At 38.0% G+C, this 23,076-nt stretch overlaps 1 protein-coding gene across 1 annotated transcript; it reads left to right on the forward strand.

Annotated features, from left to right (window-relative positions):
- The first annotated feature begins 976 nt into the window (after positions 1–976).
- Positions 977–13,840, forward strand: NMU (neuromedin U). Its single transcript, XM_050973856.1, has 9 exons — positions 977–1,118; positions 3,916–3,974; positions 7,266–7,328; positions 7,410–7,469; positions 8,006–8,035; positions 8,150–8,200; positions 10,225–10,299; positions 12,420–12,473; positions 13,805–13,840. Exons 1-9 carry the CDS (start codon positions 977–979, stop codon positions 13,838–13,840), a joined length of 570 nt encoding a protein of 189 aa, XP_050829813.1.
- The last annotated feature ends 9,236 nt before the right edge of the window (positions 13,841–23,076 follow it).

Below are 23,076 nucleotides of genomic sequence, written 5' to 3' on the forward strand. Positions count from 1 at the left end.
GCTCACTCTTGGCAGTGGTGATCATCACTTGTTGGATCTGATAGCAGGAGGAACGGCAGACTTTGGGTAGCCACGCTGGTAAGCCAGAACCTTGTTGTGCTTCAGGGATGGCTGGACTAAACTGCCCAAGTGCCTCAACAGATCTGCAGTCTGTGTACTTTTGGCTGTCATAGAATGTAGTTACTTTCATTATCTACCGGCATAAATAACAACTGGGACCAAGGTCTGCAGCTGTGTTACAAGTAAAATACCTTGCTAAGCACAGTATTAGGATTTTAATTGCTAAATATTACCCTATCGCTGAGTTGTGTTTCGTGGTGCGGCACTGTGTGTGTATTTAAGGCACAGAAAAGTCTGGAGGCAGTCACACCTCTGCAGCCGGGAGTCTTCAGAAAATTCGGTGGCCAGTCGGCAGGTGCCGAGGCAGAGAGGTGCCCATCGCCAGAGCCACCGACGGCTTCTCCCACACGCAAGCTCGACGAGATTTACTTCCACCTTCGGCTAGTTGAGGGCAGATCAGCTAGTGGGTCGGATCGACCCGCTTTAAATCACGCTTCTTCTCCCCCTCACACCGGGCCGGGACAGTGTCCGAGCCCCCTCCTTGGCCGCCCTCCTCTCATCGCTCCGAGCGTCCGCGGCAGCGCCGTGAGGGAGCGCTGCCTGCCACGCCAGCCACCGCAGCTCCTGCAGGGCTCCGGGGGACTAAAACATGGAATTTTTTGTTAAGGGGGGGTTTAACAAAGGACCTGGAGCCTGGCCAGTGCCTCGCCTCTGTGCCGAGCAGGGACACCCCCGCCCCAGGGCCGGGGCGGAGCGGGCTGAGTCACCAGCCGCCGGCCCGGGGGGAGCGGGGCAGCCCTCCCGAGCCGGGCTGCGGAGCCCCACGTGTCGGGGGGATTTAAAAAGTTGGGGCAGAGAGCGAGGACATGCCCAGAAGAGCGGCTGGCAGAGCGGCGCCGGCAGCAGCTCGGCCGACATGGGACACCTGTGGCACCACCAGCGCCCCGCGGCCACCCCCGAGCGCAGCCCGAGGAAGGGAGGAGACGGCGCGGCGCTGCCCGCGTCCCCGCTCCTCCTCCTCTTCGTCCTCCTCGCTTCCTCGATTTCTGCTTGCAAAGGTGAGCACGGTCCCGCCCGCAATCCCTTCCTGCGCCGCCAGCTCTGCCCATTGTCGCGGAGCAGGGGCCCGCAGCCGGCCAGCCTTGCGGGCACGGCTCCGGGGCTTGGTCCGGGGGGCTTCTTCCCGGATCCCGGCAGGATTACTCTGTCCGGGCAAAACACTCCAGCAACTTGGGGAAGAAGCTTTTGTTAAAAGAGATTTCATTTTAAGTATCATTTACTCTGATTTTAAAAGGTAAGAAAATACATGAAACAACGTGTGTCACAAAATTACAGGGCAGATTAGGACCCTCTGGCAGTCATTCCAACCTGTAGCAATATTTATCAGGTGAGGAATCCTGAAAGTTGCTATTTTTGTAGCAGGAGGCTCTTGTGAAACATCTAGCGGACTTTTTAACAAACCAGAATCTCTTTTCGACTCTGTTTTCCCACCTCAGATAGATTAGCTGCTTGCACCTTGTAAAAAAACCTTACAAAATGCTGTGTAAGGACCATTTCTATTTTGTTTGTATTTTGTGTGATTTGCTCGAGTTGTGAGGGTTTTTTTCTGCTTTGTTTTGTTTTTTTTTTTAATATCAATAACGAAGGAAATTTAATGGCAGCATACTTAATATGTTAAAAATAAGTTCTGAAGATGTGGAAGAGGGGAGGGAAGGAAGAGGAGCACAATGGAGGGTAGTGGCACACAGTATTTCATCACTGTTCCTACACAAATGATTGCCAGGAGCTTGTTTGGGGATGCAGTAGAGGGTAGAGAAGATGTAAAATGCGAGTCCCTGGCTGTGCATCTGGCATTCTACTGCCTTGAAAGAAGCTGAATTTCTTAAAGATGGCAGAATTGAAGGTTAGGAGAGCAAATGTGCTGTGAACAATGTTGATTTTGTAGAATGATTTCCTCCTCTGTGTTCCCTTTGAATAGGACTCTTTTCGTCAATAGCACATGCTTCTTTCTTTCTCTCTCTCTTCTCTGTCTCCTCTCTCTCTCTCTCTCTCTCTCTTCTCTGTCTTGCCTTCTTTTTTTTTTTTTTTTTTGCCCCTTCCCCCTCTGGTTATGTTGTGAATATTACAAAAACCTTAACGTTTCACTGTGTGTGCTGTTGTGGAAATGAATGAAGTCCTGTAGGTACTGCAGCCCTGTTCTGGATGGGCTGATGGAGGAACACTGCTCAGCCTTTGGAGGAACACAGTCCTAGGTGCACAAAATAGATGGGATTGCACATGAAATAAAAATTTCTGAATATGTAGAGAAGGGTAAGGGAGAGTGAGGAGTGGGAAATAATTTATATTCTCTGTCCAGAAGTTTATGCTACAGGCCAAAAATAAAGCAGAAAGTTATAGTATTCAGGCTTTCCTGCTTGTTGCACTAATATATGCAAATGAATTTCTTTAGGTCTCCCTGAAAAGCCTTGGGAGCCAGTCAATGGCAGAAGCAGTGTTCAGAGATAGGCAGGCAATGCTTTGATGGGGAGGGTGTGCTAATTTGAAATGTTACATTGTTTCACTCTTTTAACAAGGGTGCTAATCTCAGGTAACACTCCTGTTTGAATACACGAATTTAAGAGCAGAAGACTGCATAAGACAACTGTAGCACCTTTAATCTCTTTGGCATTTTTCTTCGAAATGAGACAAATAATTGGAAATCAGTTTCCTTGTTATGTGAACAACTCAAACATTTTTTTTTTTTAAATCCCACTTCTATATAGTGTGAAATTAAGAGCCCCTCTAATTCTCTTTTGGGGCAAAGCAAGCATCCATAATAATTAGTCACCTTAAGTCAGTGCCAGTACAAAAATGTGGTTTTGAAATCCATCCCGTTCCATTAATGCCTGGAACTAACTACTGTTGTGATTATTGCTATTAGGGGCAAATGTAAATCAAATAACATGGTGGCATTTATTCCCTGCTCACTGGACATTCTCTCTAGGTCTAGAGGTCCAGCACCAGTTTCCCTCCCATGGGAGTTACAGCACATCCCCTCACTGACACCATTGCATGGTGTCTGACATACACAGTTTGGTGATGCTCATTTCTGCTATTTACAGAGACTCAAACAATACACTGCTATCAGAAATACACTGCCAGGTAAAATAACAATATTCTGGACATGGAGCTGGAAGGGATGCTGGGACAGCAGCTTCAATTTCTGCAGCCTGGGTGACTAGAGATAGAGAAAGGAGCTTCCCCAAGTTCAGCACAGCTTCACTACATCGTTATGCAATTAAGAACACATTTAATCTACTGAAGGACAGGCTTTTCCACATCACATGTGCAAGACAGAGGAAACAAATCCAGTTACAGATGTACTGTCTATCACCTTGTCAAAACAACATGTTCTTATGATGGGCAGTATTTATATGCAATCCTACATTATGAAGTGCATGTTCAATTCTGCAGCTATAGCACACATAAGGCAAAAAGAGTCCAGATCCTCAACTCACAGTGCATGCACTGGAGGTGAGCAGAGCTCTCAGAAAACTCGAGGCTGTAGGAGCTAGACTGTGATTTTCTGATCAGGTCTCAGGGAGACCTAAGAAACTTCCACACTGTTTATTGTTCAGACATGAGGGTGTCCATATCTGCTGTGAACTTATGATAAAGCATCCTGCTGTGTTGCTGAAAGAGAGCAGGCAAAAGCTACCAGACAAACCACAGAGCACCCAGGGTCACAGATTTCCTCAGACCAAGCGGCTCTCAGCCTTTGCAGTCAATAGTTGTGCTAGGTATGTCTGACATGGAACACTTACACACAAATGACCTGTGCTGTACAGCATTGCTAAGCATGGCTTGTGCTTCCAGGTGCACCAATGCCATCCCAAGCACTCGAATCAGATGAGGATCTGCAGCTGCTGAAAGAGGTAAACATCATCTGCCATGTGGTATCCTCCCATTTCTTCTGTGCCCATCCTTGCTACAGTCCCACCTCACTATCCAGAGCTTCTCTTGCACAGGGTTCAGCTGTGTTTTCTTCCAGTACATCTTCCTTTAGGTCTCCTATCCTGGCATGAGCAAAGAGGTGAAATATCTAATTTTCCAGCTATTCTGAACAGTTGCTTCAGGAGGATGTTGGACATCCTCCTGAAGGAGGACAAAGTGCTGAGATGTCATTCTGAGAAGAGATTGTCTTGTCTCAATGGAGAGCAATGTTTGATAACTGTCAAAGACCAGGCAAACACTGTCCCTGGAAGCATTACAGTGTTCCTCACATCTGGTAGCTTTATAGTCTGCACATGATACTCAGGAATTGTTTCAACTCGTCCAGTCTTGCTTTTTGCATCCTCTGCTCTGCACACAAGGCTGGGATGTTGCTCAGTCCTATCCTAGCCTCTCAATTTACTAAGTAAAGGACAGTGTAGTGTGTCAATTAGCCCCTCTAGCATTTGGCTACTGATTGGTATCATAACTTCCACTCTCATCTCAGAAATGAACGTTTGTTTTGACTCTGGCGTGTGACGCATGTGTTGTCACAGGGTCTTCCCTGCCCTTTTGGAACAGATGGAGTGGCAGGGCATAACATGTGGAGAGGGCTTATCCTGCAACTTGCATGCCCTGGTGTTGCTGCAACTGTCAACTATTGTGTTGACATTTAATTTAGTAGCTTTTGATAACATTGGAAAATAAGTGACTCATCACAGGGGCAGATGCAGAGAGTAAATTTCTTCTGAGACCATTACAGGAGACATTCTGTCATCTCCCCACGGTTCATATTGGACATAAATTGAACATTGACTCAAAACCTAACCTTTTCTAGACTGGCACTTGAATGAGCCCTAATGATGTTTTAGGGAAAAAATGGTCTCTTGGGAAGCAAGAACCTGATAACTATAGGGAGTTTTTGAAAGTTAGGTATTTACATTCTGGATTTTAAAAGCTGTTTTATACATTTCTGCATGTTTTGATAAGATTTGCTAGCTGTAAGGTTTGTCCCTCTGGTGCCTGGAAACCAAGACAAAGGTCCTGTTGATTTCAATGAAGAAAACAGTATGCATAAGATACTAAATATTGTAAATTTTTGTAATAGAAGCAATATAAAAGTTACCATTAGAACTAGAATTATGCTGGACTGGAAAGGGTCTAAAGAAAGAGAATTAGATATAGATTTATAAACCCTAAATCAACTTAATTATTCACTCATACTAGGTCACCGGGGTTTCATAAAGTGCAAGTAAGTAATAATTCTTCCCTCTTTGCTACTTTACTAGTGGATCATTCAGGAGAAACCCTGCCTCTAAATGAACCTAGTATGTTCCAGGAATGGTTCTGAGTTCATAAACTTTAGAATTTTGTCACTAAGTATTTTGTTTCATTACTTGTCTCTTACTTCCTTTTGTTTCTTTATGGTAATTAACCCAACCCAAGCAACTTGCAATCTTCTGCCCTCAGGTCACACTTCTGAGACAGGAGAGAAAATTTTGGAAAAGAAGCATAAAATATAGAAACTATTAATTTTTAAAAAATTAATTAACAGAAATGGTGGCTTTTCCTCAGCCCTTGCTTTGTCTGCAAAGGTTTTAGCTGAAAGATACCACTGTGTTGAATGCACAGCAGTCTCTGGCTTGTTCTGCTACTGAACTATGGTAGTTCTCTGGGTCAAATAAATAAACAAATAAAACCCAGGCACAAACAACCCCCTAGAGGAAACAGCCCTTTCTTTAACATAAGCTTCCCTAATTACTTCAGATTGATTTTGTCTCATTCATTGCTGACTTCTTCCTCTATACTCACCTACTGTGAAAATAGTGAAGCTGAACTAATACACTCAAACACATGCAAGATGAAGGAAAAAGAGAACAGAGTTTTTTGTTACCAACAAAACCTATTTGAAAAGGGAATCCTGTGAGCTAATAGTTTTTCCACTATATCTGCTAATGCTTTCTCATAGATTGTCCCTGGAGAAATGAATCATCTCCTGCACTGAAGTGCTCAAATAAGCATTATTTTTTTATATTTATTTTTTCCTTTAATGTTTTCTTTGCTAATGCATGTTGCTTACGGCTTTTTCTCTCTAAAAAATTTGCAAGAACAAATGCATTGCCTGCTCTATCAAAAAAAAAAACCCAAAACCCCTAGGTTTTTTGAAAGTCTGTGAACAACATGAGTGGCAAAAAAATTTTTTTCATCTAACACTAACAAATATTACATGGGAAAAAATAGCATATACTGATGGAAGTTACTAGGATACAACTTTGAAGTCACTTAATAAAATTGTAAGCTGCTTTTTGCCATTGTTATTAAATTGTGCAACTTCAGTTGCAGTGTTGGAGACCTTTCCTTACAGAGTACTCCAAACTTTCAGCACCGGTAATATTATCTCTCTGAACTCAAATACCTTTTATTCCATTTCTTATTCCTTCTCTATTAATAACTCCACTAAAAATTAGTCAGTATTGCATTATTCCTTCATCTTGGAAAAGAGACAGAAGGAGGATGTAGTTAATACAAGGTTATGACCCGTAGGGAGGGGATGGGTAGGAATCCCTAGCTCGGTACTTCTTCCAAGAAAAGATCATGACAGCATAGAATGAAGACAGCTTTGAAAAGACTGGTGAAGACAAACAGTAGTGGTGTTTCACACAGTGTTTAGGAAACTTCTGGCACAAAGTGAGTGATGTGCATAAGGTGTGCCAGCACACACCATAATCACTCAAGGCATGCACGTGTCATAGGCCTGTAGGGATGCCATAATCCAATTGAAAGAGTTGTGTTTGAGGATTGATCCTTGAATCCCTTGCCTTAGTTTTGTTATTTTCTTCAGAGTTTTGTATAATTCAAAGATATTGCAGAAGAGATTTAAGTTCATAGTTTATGCCCAGGATGCTTACAATCATAACTTAAAATATGACTTAGTCTGAGAGGTTTGCAGTTAAGAGGGGTGTGTGCTGAGTATGGAATAAGAGTCACAGATACGTATGTTTGTTCAGATCAAGCAAGTATAAGTTTGTTGCTGTTGTTGTTTTCTTTTTTTTAAATATGGTTAAGGCCCTTTCCCCCTTTGAATGCAAGGTATTTAGTGAATGGACCTATAAGGATGCCTTACAGTAGGCAAGCTTGCCATGCCATTAGCTGCACTTACCTTTTTCTGGAAATATGCATATTTCACTTGTTATTATTACTCTGACTTCCTAAAAAAACTGTGTGAACTCTTACAGATAGACGATACATGTTCGGCTTACCTGTCCACAGACTCTCAGCCTCAGGTGAGTCAGACAGAGGTAACTACTATCTGGATACTGTTTGTTAGATGTAGTAGAATTGGAAGTGTGATAACTGAGTTCCTGCTTTCTTTGCATTAGGTATCCAGTACACTGGAAGAACTTTGTTTTTTGATCATGGGATTTCTCCAGAAACCACAGGTAACACACACAAAAGACTGCTTAGCATTTTTGAAGCCTGAACTCACAGTGTGCCATTGTCTACAATGAATTCTGAGGACCCAGTATGCAAAGTGTCATTCAGCACTGGAAGTACTTGTATCAGTTTTTACTCTGAAATGCCATGTGCCAGAATGTAACACTTTGTAAAGACAACTGGGATACATCAATGTTTGGAAAATTATCTCCAGGTTGAGTACAAAGTGTTAGGTGTTTTTATTGCTCTAGACTAGAGAAACTATGAATTCTCAACAGACAAAGAAATTTACTTGGGAGAGTCTGGGCATGAACAAGGGAACATCTGCTAAACACATCTAACTCTTCTAGGACAGAGTAATCAATGCTGTCTACAGAGTTTGAAATGATTAGTTAGATTGATAAGCAAAGACATACAATTCATCTGCCAAGGAAGAAGGATACAACCCAGTGCTGAAAAGATTATGTATGTAATCAAAATTATCAATTGTTCGTTTTATTTTAATGAATAAAAGCCTTTCTACCAACTATTATTCCCACAGGGTTTAGATGAGAAAGACAACGCCAAAAGGGTAAGATGTCTATATATGTCCTATAATCACACTAAAAAAAGGCAAGAAAATCATAAAACTCTTGCCCTGCATTGTAGTAAAACCACACTTTTAATTTTTTTTTTTTTTTAACAGTTCTTATTTCATTATTCTAAGACTCATGACTCGGGCAACTCAGACATCATGGTAAGTGGCATAGCACCTCCTTATGAGTATATGTGTGCTTGTATACCAAACCAAGGTAATATTCCTTTTTTCAGTAGTGTCTCCAACTGTGTAGCAAGCTCAGGACTGGGAGTTGCATGTTTACAGTACAGAAGGGGTTTTAATAATATGGGAGTGGGTGATCAGTACTGTACAGTTGTAGAAAAAAAAATCTAACAAACTCAACCAAACATTCATGGAAACTCAACTGAATCTTAATCTTGAAGTTTCAAATTTTAAGAATGAGCTCAAACCCTTTTTTTGGGTATTGGAACATAGCACATGCAGTGATACAATGTGGACTTACAGGACCTGAGAACATGACCATAACTATTAGATACTCTTGAAAGCATTTTAATTAATTTTTAATTAAACTGCAATAATTCATTTGCATATGTCATAAATATGTAGAGCCAAAATAGTATTTAAGTCTCACTTGGACTTTGGATTATATTTTGAATGAAAAATGTAGTTTAAACCGTGGTCAAGAATTGTTGCTCTAAACATATTCTCACAAACCAACAAGCCAAGTATGTGATCCATTCTTGCTTTTGAAATGCAAACATACTGTGTTATCTGTGTGCATCTAGGCACCACAGGACTTTGAGAGAGTTAATCATATTCATATTTTCTTGTTTCTTAACAATCATTCTTGTGTGCCAATGCCCATATTTGCCTTGTTCTTTACATTTCTTCAGAAATATGTGGTGTATTTCCTAGAGAGTGACATTGCTCATATTGGTGTCAATGTTTTCGTGCTATAGCTGCTTTGGAGGCTTTAATGGTAATTAAGGCACAGTGAAACGAGCTACTTCTGCTGCTGCTTCTGCTTAAAAGGTTACTGCATTCCACTGCACCACCATCCTGAATACCATTGCTGCTGCTCCCAGAGATTACTGCTCTCTCATTTTTGGTTTAGCTGTTCAGGTGACAATTTTCTAGCCATTCTCTGAGATACTTACTTGGGTGAGATCCATCATTCTCATCTTTATGAGCTGTCTCCACTGGCTTCAAGACAGAGCCCAAGCAGACAGCTGGGATGTTCATTAACTACTTCAATCACACCAGATTCCTACTTTTTTTTAGTTATTATGATCCCATATTGCTTACCTTGGGCAGATAGCACGAAATTGGCTACAAATAAGCAAGCTCTTTCTACCCATTAAGTAAAATAGCACTTTGGTAACTCTGGTTACCCCATATATTACAGTTCTCTTAATTGCATTACTTTTCAAAGAAGTATTGTAGCAAAAATGCATTGGTTTTTAAATTACATTTATATGAGTTGAAGGTTTAAATTGATTAATGGAACACAGGTTTTTTAAAATTTATTTCTTCCTGTGGACCTCTCTCCGAAATCCCACATAGTTGAGGTTTTCCAGAGTGAGTACTTGGGCTGCACACAATGCCACTGTGCATAATTAGGCTGTCTGCAAGCTTGAAGTCTTGTTGAACCCAAGGAATTTCATGATCAGAGCTTAGATAGAGTGACCAGTGCCATGGTTACAAATGTCCCTTGAGAATGGATTTCTACTGTACACTGCTGTTCTCTAGCAATAAATCAATTTTTTCGGTTACCATTTATTTTGAAGTAAAATGAATTTCTCAGTACAATAGAGGTTGAAGCTGTTAATTCTATAGTAGAAAATTGTAGAAGTGTTAGTAGGATATTGTATGGAAATATTCTCAGTACCACTCATAGAGACTGAACAAAGTTTGAATAATTCCAGGAGTCTGTAAATGGTTCTGAACTTTCAATTAGCAAAGGTGAGGATACACAGCTTTTCCCTCCATCTCTCTGTGTAGTGTAAATATAAATGTTGATTCCTGTTGTTGAATCAAGATGTTTTAAAAAAATAAGTTTTTCAATTAATCAGTTTCTCAGTCTTCAGTCCATTTTTGGTGCATGTTTTGTCCATGAGTCAGTACTGCAGAAAGAGACTTTTTTTGCATCATAAGGGCCAAATTCCACTGTTGCTCATGTGTGTGTGTTCGTGTCCTCTCAGTCATCTGTCCTGCATCCTTTACTGCAACTCGTTCCTCAGCTTAATGAGAGAAGACTGAAGAGATACAAACCGGACGTATGTAAACTGAAACTCTGCATGCTTACGTTCTTACACTTTGTGATTCATTAGCATTCTAAAAATGCCCTTGTAGACCTTTCTGCTTATATATTTTGGTTGGTCTACTCAAATCATGATGCTACACAATGTGTTTCAGGGTTATCTTGCTGTTATCTTTTTTCTTCCTCATATTGGGAAGAAAACCAGAACCTGCTGTACATAAACACATCCACCTCTCTCCCTGACTAGATAAGGAATTGAAAAGGTGGATAAGTGAAGGAGGAAACATGGTCCATTGAATTCATTTTTTCTCCCCAGTTTGAAACAGCACCAGATTTTTTCATGACTTTGATTCCTCTTGAGCTACAGCCTGCCTGATAGGATATGACCTAAGAGAGTCAAGCATTATTTTGGCTAGTCAATATAAGAGACAGCAAAATACCTTCTAGAGGGCAAGCATTAAAATAAAACTCTAAGTAATCATGCATCTTCATGAATACATATTTTTCTGTGGACATATGTACATGCAGGTTTGTGAATAAAATTGCATATTTATTATGGCAGGGGGTTTTTGTTTTTTTTTTTTAACATCTCCAAACCCTTAGAAGTTTAGAAGGTAGGTGCTACAAAAATGACAGATTGTTAGCTTCAGCTGTTTACTAACACCAAACTTCCAACATTAACTAAAACAAGAACATGTAATCTTTAGGGAGGGTCTGGTTGTAAGAGGAAAATGACATTAACATAAATCATAATTTCTCACTAGCAATTTTACTCTTGATTACTTTTCTGTCTGGATGAATTTCTTAATCTTGCAACAGCTGCCTATTTTGTTCCTGTTTCCAGTTTTTTTCACACATTGAATAGAAAAAGAAGAAAATATTATATATGAATACCATAAGACTCAAATGGCAATGTATAGAAAAATTTTACCCTTTTGAAATATAAAAAATTATAGTAGTGATCAAATTGTAAATCCAAGATGGGTGTTTCAAACACAGAAAATGCTAGAATGAGAAGAACAATAGAAATAAAAATCATACAGATGTTTTATGTACAGTAAGAAACTGAATACAATGCTATATGTGATGAATTGAAGTCAGAATTAAAATTAAGACTCAAAAATTATGTATAGTTTAAACTCTACTTCCTTTGAAAGCTTCCCTGGATTTAATCTAGTTTTGTAGTTTGGAAATGATGGGAGTCATCCTGTTTTACACAATTCTCCCAGCATTAGAAGAGAGCAGGTGTGATTCCTTTCTATGACACTTCACCTTATGATATTTACCCAAGAGATCACAGCACCCCAGTTTTTAGTTGAGCTATACCCCCATTGCTAAATAAAAGCCATCTTAATTTTAATGTTCTGGTAAGCATAATACTAAAATTATTTTGTTTCTCAAGTGTACTGTCTCCCCACCTGCAGGACAGACACATTGCTTCTCTCTGACACCAACAGAAGCAAATAAAACACTCTGATTAAGCTTATGTGTTCTCTAATCATGAAGGTCTCATTAAAGCAACTGGATACTTCATGCTTTGTACTTATTACATTTAGATAGACTTTCTGTTTTCTTCATCATTTGTTAGGCTCCTTGCTATGGGGAACACTAGGCAGCTGTTTCACCCTATGTGCAACATGGACAGGATAGACTACGACAAGTACTGCTCCTTGGGAGTTAATGTGAGAGGGGTGGTTGTGGTACATCTTTGGGAACAGTTTGGGGTCTCATTCCTGGGAGAAGCCCAAGTATTTCTAATATTTAAATTTTGTATTTTTGTCCTCCTGCTAGATGCAAAAAGCAACTCTATATGTAGAGACCACTATGATCAAGACACTCTTCTTGTGCCTGGGTAGTGAGCCCTGGAAAATCAGAGGCAAAGGCTGTTCCTCATTTCTAGTAACATTCAGAAGCAATCTGATCTGATCTAAAATGTCAGGTGGAATTTGACTCCACTCATGTGTTCTCTTCCATTTCTACATGACAACATAAGCTTTGTGTTACTGACATGGGGAAATGCACATGAAGCATTTAAGTATGTAGTACTGAGGAAATATTTTTATACATACATAAACAACTTCTCTGTATGTATTAATTTACATCTGTAGATATAACTTAAAATACTTCTTACTTCAGGAAGAACTTCAGGGACCTGGAGTGATTCAAAGCAGAGGCTACTTCTTCTACAGGGTATGGTTTGTTTAATTTTTTTTTCTTTTTGTTTTGTGGTGATAGTTAAAAAAAAAAAAAAAGTAGAGAAATAACTGAATTACAGAAAGAATTACTGTGATTAAGGATACTTTTTTCAGTTAGACCATTCCACCCTACTGGACATCTCCAGGTCTGCTCCTGACATTTTCTTGTATTAAAATAAAGGCATTGTAGGAATTTTTTCAAAATCATATTCCTAGGTTTGTGTTTACATGATACCATTCTATGCCTTAAGAAGTCATTGGTTATTTTGTATCTATTTGTCAGAGAAAGTTCTAGAAAATATGGCATCTTGGAAAATCTTTGTAAAATATTATTCAATAGGGTATGCTTGCACATGATATAAATATGTTTCCATGCTTACACACTATGCTAGGTCTGACCTTGCCATTTTCCTTCTGTTTTGACCAGTAAGGTAAGAAACTAGATACAGAAATTCTCATGAGATTGAATCTACTGTGTTCATCTTTTACACCATAGAGCCTTTTTACTTCACTTTAGCAAAACTGAGAAGGTGGCAAGTCAGACTTTCTGGCATTTCCGTTTAAGCAAGAAAGTGCCTGATGGCTTTAAATAAAAATGTGGTTAGGGTTGTACTCAATGATCCTAAAGGCCTTTTTGCAAATTAAATTATTCTATAATTCAAATGAAAAGACCACAGGTTTGTGTAATTATATTTCTTATGTATCAGGCTTGGATCCTTAGAGTTGTTATGACAGGCCAAAGTTATGGGTAATATTAACATTGGAGCATTCATGCTTCCAGAGTAAAAGACAAATCCTTACTATGCCCAGGAAGAAATTTTTTATCAGCTTTAGTAAAAGTTGTTTCAAGTCACTCATTAGTGCAAAATATTTCTGAAAAACACCACAATGAAAAGATAAAAAGTCCTTGCCTATATCAAAGAATACAGTCTAAAAAGAAAATCATTGAAAGTGACATGTATTTGTTAGTTAACAGCAACAAGCACTGGTAGTGCAGTAATTCCAACAGTCAGAAAGCATTTTAAGAAAATGCAAAAAGAATAACAATCTCTTGAAATGACTTCTTACAGCTTTCTGCCCCTTATAAAATCATACAAGACAGAAAATTCATTCTTCAATTGATATGCAGTAAATTTTAGTATATAATTATTCTCCAGAGGTAGATACAGATTAAATAATTACTTATCTTAGGTCTATCTTTGACAATAATCACAATGACACTACTGAGAAATTCACCAATTTCTAGTCACACAAAGTTGTTTGGGGCTCTGTTACTAAATTCTGTCAGTTTTACAGAACATATAACACTGAATATTTGTCTTTCAGCCACGTAATGGAAGGAGATCAGTGGGTTTTCGCTAAGGAGGTATTTATTTAATGCTTTTGATCATGATCTACATGTAAATTAGTTCATTTTTATCCAAATAGACCACAATATTTTTGTTGAGAAGCTGTCTCAGAAAGCTTTTAACTGTGTAATCAGCTTAGATTTCCACCCACAAACTTTTCCCAGATGTGTTAAATACACTTAGATGTGTTAATTACACTTATCTTCAGATGAAGTGAACAGAAGCTGTAGGTATTCAGTTCCCAGAACAGAGAGCACAGAGGTGTTTCAGGCAGCAAGAAATAGAAAATATCCCACACTTGTAAACAATTTGGAAAATACTGATGATGACAAGTAAATCTAAGAAGGAACTGAGCCAACTACCTGTCAAAAGAATGCTGAGAAGTAAACTGACATCCTGAAGGTAATTCCCTAATCTTACAGAGATAAAAAACTCACACTGAAACTGAGTGCAAACTTCAGGATTTAATTTGAATGCCTGCAACTGTTTGGAGAGATGCAAAAATGTAGACCAATATTATGTATTTTCCAATGTATTTTATTCTGCCATCATTTTTAAGTGTATATCAACTTAGAGTTATATCAACAGCTAATGCTCTATCTTATTTTTCAGGACTATAAATTCCTGACTTGGAACTAAAACTGCAGGAATACTGAGTACATGGACATACTGTTTTCCTTACAACAATTATTCATTATTAATGTACAATTAGAAATCACTCGAATGTAAATATTCTTAAGGGAGATTCTGTTAAGGAGGTCTTTACTATCTTGATTATATTAAAAGCATATTAAAATTATTTGTTTCCTAGTGTTATGATGTTTACAACCACATGTAATTCAACTGTAAAAGAGTCAGTGTTTGCACACAACAGACATTGCCTCTAACAACCCTGTTATGCAAATTTTCCCTTCTAAATAAAGGCCCTCAGCCAGACTGTTGTTTTAATGAGAATGTTTGCAATCAAGACTACTGCATTTTTTCCAGAATATGTTGTGATTTGTGTGTTTCACCATCTGAAAAAAAAATTCCTTTTCCCTTATAAAAGGAACCTGAACAAGTTGCACGTTTTGAAGAAATATTGTGACTTTAATTCATCTAAAATATAATGGCATGCTTTTTTAGCTCTTAAGAACGCAGATGCACTATGGTTCTCATTTAGAAGAAGACTTAATTGCAACTGGCATCACAATTTATTTGAAAACTCAAGTGCTTTTGATGGAGACTGAAAGAAGCTCTACTCAGAAGCACAAGTTGGCTTTACAATCTTCCAGCTTATCTCTCCAAGTTTATTTTCACAGCAAAATTGTGTTAAATTATATTGTTGGGGTTGTAATTATATTGAAAGTAACTAGGCACTCAGAACTAGATGGTCTTTAAGTCCCTTCCAACCCAAACCATTCTGTGCTTCTATGACTCAGCTTAGTAGAGGGCTGAAGTTTTTAACATTGTATTGGCTGGTCATGGTTTGAATTGGCCTCAGCATTACTACTCCTGCTTCTGCACTTTTGGATGAGCAATAAAACTTTAGAAGGTAGTTGGAAAAATTACGTCCTCAGAGGAAGCCAAATTGAGGAGACCTTTTCCTCTTCTTGCCCAATTGTTTTTGCTCCGCATTTTAATAATTACTACTTATAACAAAATTTCTTCAATATTTATGGTTTAATTTTAGTGATTTTCACTTAGTTATTTTAAAAAGGATTCTGAATTAAACATGCAATGCAGATAGTGACAAGTGGTATGACATCTAACATGTACAGATAACTAATTTACATCATTTTATAAAGAAGCCAGTCAGTGTAAGGAAGACTACCATTCTGAATCATTAGTAGCAAGCCACCCCTATATTTCTGTACTTTCCTGTATGGTTATAACTAAAGAAAGTCCATTTTTTTTCTCTCTCTTACCCAGAGAAATAAATACATATTTTTCTTTCATTAGTTCTACATAACATCTGCTTATTACTTTTCATACATTTAAAATGTTTGGTGACTCTGGAGAACAAAAGGTGGACTTCTTTTGTTTATTTGTTTGGTTGGTTGGGTTGGGTTTTTGTGTTTCTAGTGAAACCATATGAATGAATGAATCTTGAAGAATTACAGGAAGCTGAAGTTGGCTTTGATGAGACTGATAGGAAAGCTATTGCTATGTACAAGTGTAGTGGGAGATATCCATCAGGATTAGCAGTGTACATGTCACTATTGTACATGCTCCTAAAAAATAAACGCAGAATCTTTTGAATAGTAATGTCTGCTGACTCACACAACTGCCTTTTTCCACTTTCTACTCTTTTGACATCAGATACACCCACATTACTGTCCTATTCTTCCTGATTGCCAGTGGCACAGAGAAACAGTTTACATCATATTTTGCTTTGATGTTTTCTTAGGGCAAAATTATTTATTCTGATAGCTGGTTATTTAATAGACAGTGTTGAACAGGCAGCAGTGGAAACCACTGTTACACATCCTCAGTTGAGCTGAAGATGCATTGGGCCACCCTGAGTTTGGAGGTGTGCTATGTTTGAAGTGTTACAGTCTCAACATTTGTCCAATTTACATGAGTAGGGCTCATTCTCTTTCTGCCTGATTAAAGGGTACCCCTCACTCTGCCACACCAAAGATGACTGCCACACCAAAGACACTTTCTGCTCGTCTTCAAGGCTGTGTGCAATGCTGATAAATGTTCAAATAAACTTCCGAATCCCATTTTCTCTCTCCTGTTTTGGATAGAGTTTTCTGTGCTTTTCAAGCCAGAAAGAATGGACAATTGGTTGTGGGTATCCCTTTTCTCTCATGTGGACCAGAAAATTAGGAAAAATAATATCTTGTGGCTCAGTTTTATGATAGATAAAGTTTTGCATATGGGGTATGTGCCACCTATATGAGGATGGCATGCCATTAAAAAAGAAAACTGTATTTTAGTACTGGAATCAAACTGTTCAGAATTGTTAATTAAGTAATTAATTTGACCATTATGAGCAAAATACATTTCTTCTTCTAGCATACACTCATTTCTGGTACAATATGGTTTCTAAATATATTACTGTAATAAAAATGCAATTTATTATGAATTACTATAGTAATTACTGTAGTTTCTCTAAATCATACATTAAAATTTTTGTGCTGTAGTGGTGGTAGCTGCAGAACCACAGGATCACAGAATGGGTCAGGCTGGGTGGGAAAACAGTGAGTCATCAGGTCCAGCACCCCTGCTCCAGAAGGGTCATTCCAGAGCACATGGCACAGGATTGCATCCAGACAGTTCTTGACTGTCTCCAGGGAGGGAGACTCCACAACCTCTCTGGGCAACCTGTTCCAGTGCACAGCCAGCCACACAGTAAAGTTCTTCCTCATATTCAAGTGGAACTTCCTGTGCATCAGTTTCTGCCCATTGTCTCTTCTGCTGTTGCTTGGCACCCCTGACAAGAATTTGGCTTGGCTCCATCCTCTGACACCCTCCCTGCAAACACTTATAGACATTGATGAGGTCCTGTCAGCAGGTCCCCTCTTAGTTTTCTCTTCTTGAGGCTGAACAGGCCCATTCCCTCAGCCTTTCCATATAAGAGAGATGCTCCAGTCAATAAACTCCTGTGGTTTTAAAAGCCAGCTGTGGGTCCCTAATAAACAGTTATTGTGTTTGGTTTGCCTCTTATTCAAGGTAGATTTTAATGACTTTTCTATTTCTTACTTCAAGAAAACATTCATTTGAAGTTTATATTGAAAGAAGGCTCAGGGGAGACCAAGTCTATAAATACCTGAATGGAGGGCATAAAGCAAACAGAGCTGAGGTGTTTCCAGTGGTGCCCCATAACAGGACCAGAGGATGTGGGCACAAACTGAGATGCTGGAGGTTCCTTCTGAATACCAGAAAACACTTTTTTACTGCGAGGGAGAACAATTGAAATGTTGCATAATCTTCTTCCTTGGTGGTGTTCAGAAGCTGTCTGGACATGGCTCTGGACAGCCTGCCCAAGGTTGATGATACTTGAACTGGAGGGTTGAATCAGGTGAGGTCTCTTCCAAGCCCAGCCAGGCTACAATTCTGGAAATCTGTGATACACAGTGTCTGTGTACAGCCAGGCTACAGTTCTGGAAATCTGTGATACACAGTGTCTGTGTACAGCCAGGCTACAGTTCTGGAAATCTGTGATACACAGCACACTGTTCTTAGGCATAACTGTGACACAAACAACCTTATTCAACTATTTAATAGGACTACACCAATCATTTTACTTACAATGCCATAACGAGTCAATGTGCTTATGAATTTGGGTTCAGAAAACTTTGGCATCTTGTATTGACTTCAGCAATTGTTGCTTTACCAGACATTCACATATATATATATTTTGTACATATATTACAAGTTACTCTGCTGAATTCTGCCCAGCATTGTATTGTAACTAAGAAAAATGAGGCATGCAGTTTACACAACATAAAGAAGCTAATGTGATCAAAACATTTTCTCTATCTAGATTCTACCTGTACTTACTGCTGTTGAATTGTTAAAATGACTAAAATAATTATAGGACTAAAACAGTGTATCTAGTAATGTCCTCTCAGAGAAAGAAAATAATTCACTAAATATGTGGAAATTGTGAACCAAAACTATGATGTATTGTTGCTAGAGTATAATAGCATTGTACTTTTTTTTTTTTTGTGAAAAGCAATTCCACTGTGGCTTTCAGTTAATTATAGCTGCTTTTAGTTCATCAAGTTGCAGTAAAACATTTTCCTTTTCTACCTTGCAAATATTTTTATAGACGAAGACTGCCATCTACTGATTTTTTACATTTCAGTTTTCATTAATCATTTTAAAACTGTCTGGTAAATACTAGTATAAGTACTATATTTTCTCCTTAAACTAATCTCATATTCAGAATCACACAAATATTTGGTACCTGCTCTAATTTTTTCTTGCTTCATCTCAAATTATAAATGCTTGTACAATTTGTTTGTTACTCAAGTTTCCCAGATCTGATACTGATGAATTAAGAAAATTAATTTTAATGTTATATTATTGAATAAAGATTGGCATAGATATCATTCTAGCTGTACAATTTTAAGACCACCAGCTCAAGAGTTACTGAAAAAATTCAAGTAATTGAGATGCACTACATATTCTTTTAAAATGCATGTAAAGTGTTCCAAAGATGTTTATTATTATTTTTACTTTCTAATAAGGCAGCAACACTTGCAGGAACGGAAATGTCTTCAGAGGAGGCAAAAGTATGTGAAGCTAAGAGAAAGTTGTGGAAAGCATTATGCAAAAGCAGTTTACAAATGCTCCAGAGGATGTTTGGGTTATAATTATTCTTTATTTGTCAAGGTAATTACATTCTTGCAAAAGATGTAGAATACTTCAATACAAAGAATTGGACTGGTAATTAAAAAAAAAATCTAGAAAAATTAAATACAAGAGACTAACGAAATAGCAATTTTTTCAAAGCACTGGAATCATGGAGCATCTGACCTACTCAATTTTTTAATTCACTTTGTGAGAGTTCATTGCTCACTTTTGTTCAAACACATGGAAGACTTATTTTGCTGTGCATGCTTATCACCATGTATGCAACCTTACTGAGATCTCTGTGTTTCACTAAGAGGGTGGTGTCCACTGTTTGCGGTTTCTTTTCTCATCGGGAGTGGTCTAACAGGATTATTCTACCTTTATTTCCCCTTTGACTTGAACAAATCAAAAGCCCATCAGGAAATGTCTCAGTTATGCAAACTGAGGAAATCTTGTTAGTTTATCCACTGCCCTGTAAATTCTCTAATGGTGGTTGAAGTTCTAACAGGATGCAGCAGAAATGTCAAAGGACTCCCATGATTAGTTCTGTTTATGTTAGCAATCTTATTAGATGTTTTTGAAAAGCACTAAGAATTAGTACAGAATGTTTAATCATTTTTTAGATTCAGACAAGTTTTCTCTTTTCCTCCTTTTCAAGTTTTTTGGGAGGGAGTTTCTTATCAATTGTCAGGAATCAAATATTTTTTCCAGAAGCAAAAGGAATAAGACAACCACATGAAATTGTTAGAATTACAGTAATTTAAATTTCAAGATCTGAAGAGAGAAAATAGCGGCCTTTCTTGATTTTCATTTGATTTGTATAACGTAGAACAAATCCTATCTTTTACCATTGCATAAATAAGAACCTCTAAGGAAACTTGTAATCCCTTATGAATGAGTATCCTCAAAATCTCTCATCACTATTAACAAAACTGGCTCACCTGTCTTTGACACCAAGGTCCTCAGGCTACACCAACTGATTTAACTTCAGGCAGATATAAAAGATCCTAATTGCTCAAAGGGCTGGAAGGCAACAAGAAAAACTCTGTTGGTTTTGGTGTTTTCTTCATCCATTTGTTGTTTTTGGGGGGTTATATAGATTGTATTTTAAATAGTAACTATGAAAATAATGAACATGGTAAGGCATGGTAAAAATAAAAATATACAAAGGTTTCCCTGATGTTACTTAAGGAGTGGAAAAGTATTTAATGTTAAACTAAGATCTAGTTTAAATAAAGAAAAATGTATGTTACAGATTCAAAACCATAATTTAAACTCTACAATGGACAAAATCAGTTTTAAAAACTTAGTGAGGAATGAAACTGAAGCACAGTGCTTGAAGTGTCTGTTAGCTTTACTAACATATTTCATATACTGTGCCTGCCATGTATTTTTAATTCAATAGCTTTTTAAACCACAATGATCTAGGAACAGGCTAAATAGAATCTGTCCTGCAATTTTTATAACAAATTAAAGCACACTATAGGAAAAGGTACTTGTGTTCTTGAAATGCTTTAATAACTTCAGTCATTTTACAAATAATTGAAGAAGTGTCATTATATTTCCTTATTATTTTCTAGTATTTCAATGTGTTTACTGGTTAATAAACACCTCAACCTGCTGGCCTGAAAGTTTCCAGAAGGCAAGTTTCTCAAAGCCATTGTAAACTGCTGCATTTAGAATTACAAGGACAGGTATATAAACTGGTGAAATACAAGGGAGGCTCATTGGAATAGCTAAACATAGGGGAATATATCTGAAAGCAGAAGGCACTAGGAATATTTCTAAATAATTCACATTATGAAAAATTTTATGTTGTTTGTAATCATTAGATCTAAAGGCCACTTTTTAAAGGTTGAAAAGGAATTTGATTATTTTTGAAGGGGAAAAAAAGTTCTGAAAAAAAAAAGCCAAGAATTTGTATAGAATTTGTGTAATTCTGTGGTGAGGATATTGCTGAAGCACGGGTATTTTCCAATTTCATGTTAAGATATTTTATTAAGATAAAAACATGTATTACTTGAAAAAAAATTAATTAAGATCATGTTTTCTGACATAAGTTAGTTCAAATACGGTTTTCTACTCCTTTGGTAAGCCTACTGGTGAATACCTACTGGGAGATACCACTGCTGGAAGCTTTTATTTTCCAGATTCAGAGATAACTAGTAGATGCATTTCAGAGACAATGGCTTATCTGCCGTTATCTGCCACTTCAAACTAGAACGCTAGCTAGTAGTTTTAAATGTAAATAGGTCATCAGGGACTTCAGATACCATTGCACAGTCCCTTCAAGTATCAAAGCTGGCTGCTATAAAAGTCACATTGCTTCCTCTCAGCATCGAGCCTCCCTCCCACACCTGTGGCAGCTGCAAGGGACACGCACACAGTGTGTGACAGTGGGAGCGACAGGGAAAGAGCCAAACCTCCCCTCTGGTGACCCTGTCTTTGTCCAAGCAAAGTGACCACACGGTTGTAATTAAAGCCATCAGATGTGACAAAGCAGCAGCAAAATCCAAGCTAATCTGCAGGTTAAAACTAGATGTTTCTGGTTTTGAGTCAGTTACACTGTTTGGAAGAAAAGGCTCCAGGAATATTAGCCAACCTTGCTTTGCAAGGATTACGTGGATTGTGACAGGATTTCAAGTCAACATCCACTCATTTTAATATTCTGGAGTGATGTGAAATTTAGTTTCAATACCAGTTTCCTCAAACAGACCCTCTTTTGAACAGGCCAGCATGGATCAAAAAGGAACACATTAAAGCAGGTGGTTGTTCTGTGGCTCTGAAGTATATTATGCAGGATGGCAATGGCATTTCTCTAGGAAACTTGGCTATAGGGAATGTAAGTGCATTGAAAATTTCTGCATTTCCAGCTCAATGCAGTCTCACCATTCACCAATTCACAAAAGATCTGTGCTCCTAATTTGGCATTGTTTAGAAGTTGTGCTGGCTCTCAGATAGCCCCTCTGAATCCGACCTATCAGTACACAGCAAAGTCACAGTGATGACAAGAACAGATCAATAGTATTTCTAGGAGAACAGCAGTTTCAGAAAACCATCACACCATCTCTAAGCTGTCCTGTCCCTTCAGGGCTCTACAAAATACTGCCAAAAGAGAAGTAGCATTAAAAAAATGATCTCGCTTAGGCCACAGCTTTGGAAGAAAATGCAAATGTGTATCATCTCCACAGCTGTGTTGCCTGTTCAAATCTTGTCAAAGAATAACATGTCACTCCAACATTGTAGTTAGTAGGTGTTATTCTCCTATATCATGCAAGGTGTGAGATACTGCAGGATCCCTATTTTTTCTGAAGAATTATCACTGATTATTAAAGATCTTTAAGCAAATTCGATAGATACACCCTTTAGTTATTTGCAGCCTACTGGCTTCTCTGCCAAATTCTTCTTCTGATAATTAGACATTTTTTTTTTAATATTCCTACATTTTCTCCTGGATGTTCCATTCCTGTTGTACCCTCTTAGCTCTACTATGTTTCATCAAAAGAGCACTATCCTTTGTGCAAGAGATAATATTAGTAGCTTTTCTTATGTTACATTTTCCTCAACTGAAAGCTGCAATCAGAGTATTATGAATCAGTAAAGAAACTTAGTATTTTTACTAATGCTTTTCTGAATTCTTTCAGTGGAAAAGCTCATGGTTCGCTCTTTGGGAGCACTACTGGTATAGAAGCTCCTGACCCTACAGTATCTTTTCATAAGACTTTGGTCACAATTGTGAATCAAATGAGGAAATTGAACTACCTGAAGAGTAACCCATAAAGGAAATCCAAGACAATTTACAGTCAAGTTCTTTATTTTGTTCTAGACACAAACGCGAATTAAACTTCTATAGATACTTTTAGATACATTGCTACTCAGGTATCAACTGAAAAATAAAATCCTTTTTAACTGAGTGAAAAAAATTGGGATGGCTTACACAATATTACTCCTAAACGTTTT

The sequence above is a fragment of the Serinus canaria genome, chromosome 4 (genome assembly GCF_022539315.1).
Source record: "Serinus canaria isolate serCan28SL12 chromosome 4, serCan2020, whole genome shotgun sequence".
Classification (NCBI taxonomy): Eukaryota; Metazoa; Chordata; class Aves; order Passeriformes; family Fringillidae; genus Serinus; species Serinus canaria.